The following is a 5884-nucleotide window of genomic DNA, read 5'->3' on the forward strand; positions in this document are numbered from 1 at the left end:
ACCCTTTCCTCACAACCAATAAAAATAATAATGAATGTACATGTCGCACATTTAATAATATACAGAAGTATTTAAAAAAATTAAATTTAGTGGGAAACGCAATCAAAGTTTGATCAATTCATACAGTTGGTATACAAAAAGACAGTTGAGAAGACCTATATATTTGCGATGTTTGGGAAATTTAGCCATCTGTTAGGTTGAAAATATTATACTTATCAAGCTTATTAATTGTATGATGAAATCTCCAAAACCGTAAATTTTGAGTTACATCTCTATATTATTAAACGTGCGATATGTATGTATAGTATAGGCTTACATGGCTGTTCTACAAATGTGAATAAATCTAGCTTCTTTTAAGATTTGGTTATGAATTTTAGAAAAAGCATGCTAAATAAATTTAAAAAACTTACATATTTCCAAGAGTCATTTTCCAACAGGGTATTTTGCATTGATGATGACGAAAACCCTTAAAAGATATTTCTTAAAAAAATGGTTTCATTTTCTGTTTTTTATTATTTGCAGTAGAATTCCAAGAACTGTTCAACAATTTATAGTGTTTGCTTAAAATTTGTACAATTTACATTCATATATTTATTCGAATTGTCTTCAGAAACTTGTAGAAAACATCTTCTTAAAAAATATTTTACCCAGTCATACGCTGGTCGGGTATTTTTTCCACTATGATAATTTCGCAGAATATTTAATTTAAATTTATAAACGCCTATATGTTTAATTAATTGGCTTACTATACCTAAGCTTAAATATAATTTAGCTCATTTGAATGAATCTAAATAAACATAGGAAATTAAGTAGTATAAAAAACTCATCAGCAAGCTTTAAAAATGATTACATTTCCAGCGAACTTTCTAATTTCAGGCGTCAGTGATAGCAGTTCATTCGTAATTGAGAATCAACGATGCGCGTATTGAATTTTACCGCTGCCTTGTATGAAAATCCCGTCGTTAAATTGGGCTGGTAACCAATCAGGCGAGTTGAAATACGATTACGTCGGCCAAATCCTAAAACGAACGATAACAGGCGATTGGCAATGTCAAATTTCTGAAACACCAAGTTGGCGAACCGAATCCTCAAATCTTGGCCCGGCCCAGCAACCGGCTTGGAGGTGTGTGTTTGTGTAAAGCTCTGCTACTTGCTAAGCATAAAAGGAATTCTCGTGGACGCAACGGACGATGAGGTAAATAAGTAGCTATTGAAAGCGGATCAGTTGGTCGTGCACGAAATAAAGCCGATTATGGACTGACATAACTACCCCAGGCGTATTGTTGTTGTTGATGTGCCTGATTTTGGTCGTGTTGTGCCTGATGCAGCGGTGAAGCATGTTGTTGCTGCTGCTGCTGCTGCTGCTGATGATGATTTGCGAGGTGATGATGCTGGCCATAGTGCTGGTGAAAGCCATGGGGTACGGCCAACGCTGTCGTGTCCATATCAATGCCACTCGCATAAAAGCAATTACCGGCGTTGGCGGAATGGCTTTCACTATTACTGTTGTTGTTATTACTGTTGTTGCTGCTATTGACGGAACCACATTTGCTCGCACTTCCACCGTTCGTTATTACTGAGGAAGATAACTTTGTGGTCGTTGTTTTTGTTGATGAGGGTGTTGTCGTACTCAGCGGTTGCAGTTCTAAAACATCACGTTGTTGTTGTTGTTGTTGTTGTTGTTGTTGTTGTTGCTGCTGCAAATGTGATTTGTAGAGCAGCTGAAATGAGGCAGAGGATTTCGTTGAATTATTGCTTTTGCTGCCATTGCCGCTGCCATCTATAGATGTTATGCATGAGCTGCTGCCTGGCATTGTTGTTGGGGCTGGCGGCGCTTTTGTTATTGTTGTACAACGGACGTTTGTTGCGGATGCAATTAAAGTGATCGATGGGGGAGCTGTTGTCGCGGCAGATACCGTGTGGAGTGGCAATTGTGGGCCTGACGTCTGTGTTATTGGCATCACTTGTTCCATGAGATATTGGTCAATTTCCTTTGGGTCAATATCGCTGTTGCTCATTGAATTTGGCGCCATGTAGCTATGTGCCGTTGCGAATTTTCCCATTGCATATGGTAGGGGTGTTTTGTTGCCGCTGCTGCTGCTGTTATTGTTGATCGCAGCAGATGCCGATGTCGCCGCGCAGGATTCCAGATAATTTAGCACTCCAATGGAATGTGGCGAGTTGCAATCATCAGTGCTGTTGGAGCCACAATTGTAGCCGAGATATTGGCCTGCTAAATAAGTGCCAAAGCTATCGCTCTCAGTGGCATCTACACCATAAACGCGCCCGGGATGCATAGAACTAGCAGCCGCGCTTTGATAGTGTGGCGAAGCCAACTCATTGGCAGCCAGAATTTCGCTGGCGGAACGCGGGAAATCCAAAAGGCCTGCACTGTATGAGCTCTCATCCAAAGTATGTATTCGCGCGCCCCATCCACTAGCACACCATAACTGGCAGCCAAATCGGCACGCCCCGCAACTGACTCACTCGAGGGTTGCAAAAGTTTCTGAGACTGTGTTTGCCCGTGTGTAGGAGTACGTTTGCCGCTCAGATTGGCGCTCAATAAACTGCTACTGCTTAGTGTGTAAGGTGTGGCAGGCGGTGTGAGAGGTTGTCCGTCAGCCGAGGTGCTTGCACCGGTCGACTGTAGCGAGCTGGCCGTTGAGCAGGGTGAATCCATTGGACGCGCGTAATCATAACGTTGCTGCTGTGCTAGTTGTTGCTGCCCAAAATCAAGTCCCGCCAACTCAGTCATCAGGCCACCATTGGCAGCGTTGTGCAAGGAAGCAGCGCATGCGTTATTCAATGAGTTGATAAATGCTTCGCTATTCAGCATGTCGGCAGCACACGTGATTTCACTGATATTACTGTGAAAATTTGGGTCAGTGTTATAGGCACCCAATTCTTCGATTCTGCTGATATTTCCCTGTTGTGACGTTTGCTTTGTGATACGTCCATTAAGGCGGCTTGTGGTTGTGGTGCCACTACTGCCCATTGCTTTCCGACCACCCGTTCCACTGGAACTCTTGGGCAGAAATGTGCCTGAAGCACAGTCTGCTGTCAATTGTAGCGGTGCTGTTGCTGCGTCCGTCAGTTTGCCGGGCGTAAGTGTGGTTGTCACAGCATTAAGCGCATCATCGCACTGTACGCCGCTGGCTGTGAGAGTGCGCGCTTTTTTGCGCCGTGGCTGATATTTGTAGTCCGGATGTTCCTGCTTGTGTGTGAGTCGCAACTTTTCGGCAAATTCCATAAAAGGTTTTTTGTCAGATTCCTTCAAATTTCTGTTTGCAAAAAAAAGAAAGATAAGACGAAAAAAAGAATTAAAACTGTTTTGGTCTACCAAATGGGATATACATATGTGCATATGTAGGTGTAGTACATAGGTATCTAGATATATTTATGTACATATTTAGTGTATAACAAATTTTCAAAACATTAATTGAATTGCGTTTTCATTGTTTTATCTACACCTTTTCCAACAGTATTTCAGGAAAACACAAATGTATTTCGGAAAAGGCAAAATGAATTTCAGAAAAACACAAATGTATTTCAGAAAAGCTCTAATGTATTTCAGAAAAGCACAAATGTATTTCAGAAAAAGCCAAATGAAATTCAGAAATACAAAATTGTATTTCAGTAAAGCTCAAATGATTTTCAGAAAAACAAAAATTTATTTCAGAAAAGGGCAAAAGTATTTCTGAAAAACACGAATGAGTTTTAGAAAAGCAAAACTGTATTCTAAAAATACTTTTCTGAAATTCATTCGAGCTTTCCTGAAATACATTTGTCCTTTCCTGAAATACATTTGAAGTTTTCTGAAACACATTTGAGTTTTTCTGAAATTAATTTGACCTTTTCTGAAATACACTTGGTTTTTTCTGAAATCAATCACAAAAATGTTTGCTCAGCCGAAGACGAAATCCGGTGTGTGGTCCCTATTTTGGAAATCGTACAGTCAATTTTTCCCATATTTTGTTTTATTTAAATTTTATTAATTTTTAATAAAAATATGGTTAAATCCATAAAACCCAACGTTTATATTTTTGAATCAATTAAAAAAACGTCAAATTTACATAAAAATTTCACAGCTTTTATTCAGAATTCTAAGAACTTGTTTGCAGTGTAGCCCATTCAATTTTAGTATAATAAAGTAGAAGTTTAAAGTTGCTAAAAAATACCGTTAATTTTTGGCAGTTTGTCTTTGTTGGCGGTGTTGCGCATTTTCTTCCATATAACGCATGAACAGAATCTACATATTTGTATATGGAAGAAAATGCGCAGCATCTCGACAAAAAAAAATCCAAAATTTCCGCCCACTTGTGATAAAATGCTGAACGTCTCTGCTTTCTCTGCTCTGTGTCAGGGCTGTCAAGTTTACGTGTTCTTCTCACAGCATCTTCACATGCATATTGCGTGCTCTTCCTTTAAAATGTTGTTTACTCTGATAATGCTGCCATATAAAAGGTGAAATTTTCTTGACAAAATAAAACGCCATAAGTACCCGCAGTACCAATCTCTCACAGAGAGTCCCGTTGAAAATTTTGAAAATCAATAATCGGCAATAACCACGCCTACTTCCGGTATTTCTACCAAACTCAGTACAGTTATTGCTATTGGAGTAATAAAGCGATATATAAATAGTATTTAAATCAGATGTCATATAACTGTAAATTTTTTAAATACGCAAATTACAATAACGAATGGCGCAAATTTACTCTAAGTTAACACTTAAAAGAATCTCTTAAAATGAACGTAAAACAATCGACTGCAAAATATTACAAGTCAACGCAAATTTTTAGCAGCTGAGCTCTTGAAGCACTTAAAACGTGTATTTTATTATGATGAAATGTCGCGGTCTATGAAACTACATACCCAAAACTTTCAAAAACAAACTCAGATTAAATAGTTTGAAATTTTTTTGATTTCTATAAAATTTTTTTATAAAGTCTCAAACTTCGTTTATTTGGTTTTGGTTATGGCAGGTATAGTAAATTTTTATAATAAACTAAAAACAAAAACGCTAATCCAATACTATTTGCACAATAACCTGAACATCATCCCACTGTGCTAAATTTAAGCAAATAAGAGATATAACAATAGAAAAATAATAGGCTTATTCACACCGCTATGGTAAACCATGAACGTCTTCTTTGGCTTATTTGTATTTGTTTCGAATACCCCTAATGAAATAGCAATGCACGACAACTCTCACACACACACTTGTTACACTGGGGAGAGAATTCCAGTCATGAGAACTTATGAAAATTCTTTGATGAGAGTGAGTCCTCATTCTCGTTGCTATTTTGGCGGTGAGGACGAGAGTGAATGCCAATTCTCACAAGAATTATTCTCATCGTTTACGAGAATCTTAAGGCGGAATTACTATATCTGAATGAAGGAGAAAGCGCTACACTACGCAAGGTAATTGACTAGCTAAGTCCTTCGGTATGGAAATATCAATAATGAGAACCAAAGCAGTCTTTCACCCTGGTAGGAACGAAGTAAGAATTTTTACATGACTCCTTACTGTCCGCTGCAGTGTAATGAACCACTTTTCAAATCTAGTAGCAGACTGTGTCACGCGGAACCGAAAACGGTAGAGCGCAATGTTACTTTATGATATATGTATACGTGGACCAAAGAAGGCCTGAAAATAATTACAGGTCAAAATCGAATCTGTTCTTATCTTATAACGGCATTAACTGAGTTACATATCGTTACCTTAATATAGGAACCCTAATTCATTTTCTTTTTACATCCAGCACTGCACAAAAGTCTACTGATTACTCTCTGTAAGCCTATAGGATTTTAAAAATAACTTCCACAGCATAAAACTAGTTAAATTCTGCAATAAAAGCAGCCTTTAAAAGTAATCCTTAGCAAA

General features: G+C 38.2%; 1 protein-coding gene across 1 annotated transcript; it reads right to left on the reverse strand.

Annotated features, from left to right (window-relative positions):
• Window positions 1–1250: 1250 nt before the first annotated feature.
• Window positions 1251–3281, reverse strand: LOC108382147 (SRY-box transcription factor 100B; the record flags this gene model as incomplete). Its single annotated transcript, XM_017638544.1, has 3 exons — window positions 1251–1576; window positions 1757–2358; window positions 2427–3281. Coding segments are annotated over 3 exons (1783 nt in total), but the record flags the coding sequence as incomplete, so codon positions are not given.
• Between the last annotated feature and the right edge of the window lie 2603 nt (window positions 3282–5884).

The sequence above is a fragment of the Rhagoletis zephyria genome, unplaced genomic scaffold, assembly GCF_001687245.7.
Source record: "Rhagoletis zephyria isolate East Lansing unplaced genomic scaffold, Rhagoletis_zephyria_1.1 Rzeph_scaffold_25428, whole genome shotgun sequence".
NCBI lineage: Eukaryota > Metazoa > Arthropoda > Insecta > Diptera > Tephritidae > Rhagoletis > Rhagoletis zephyria.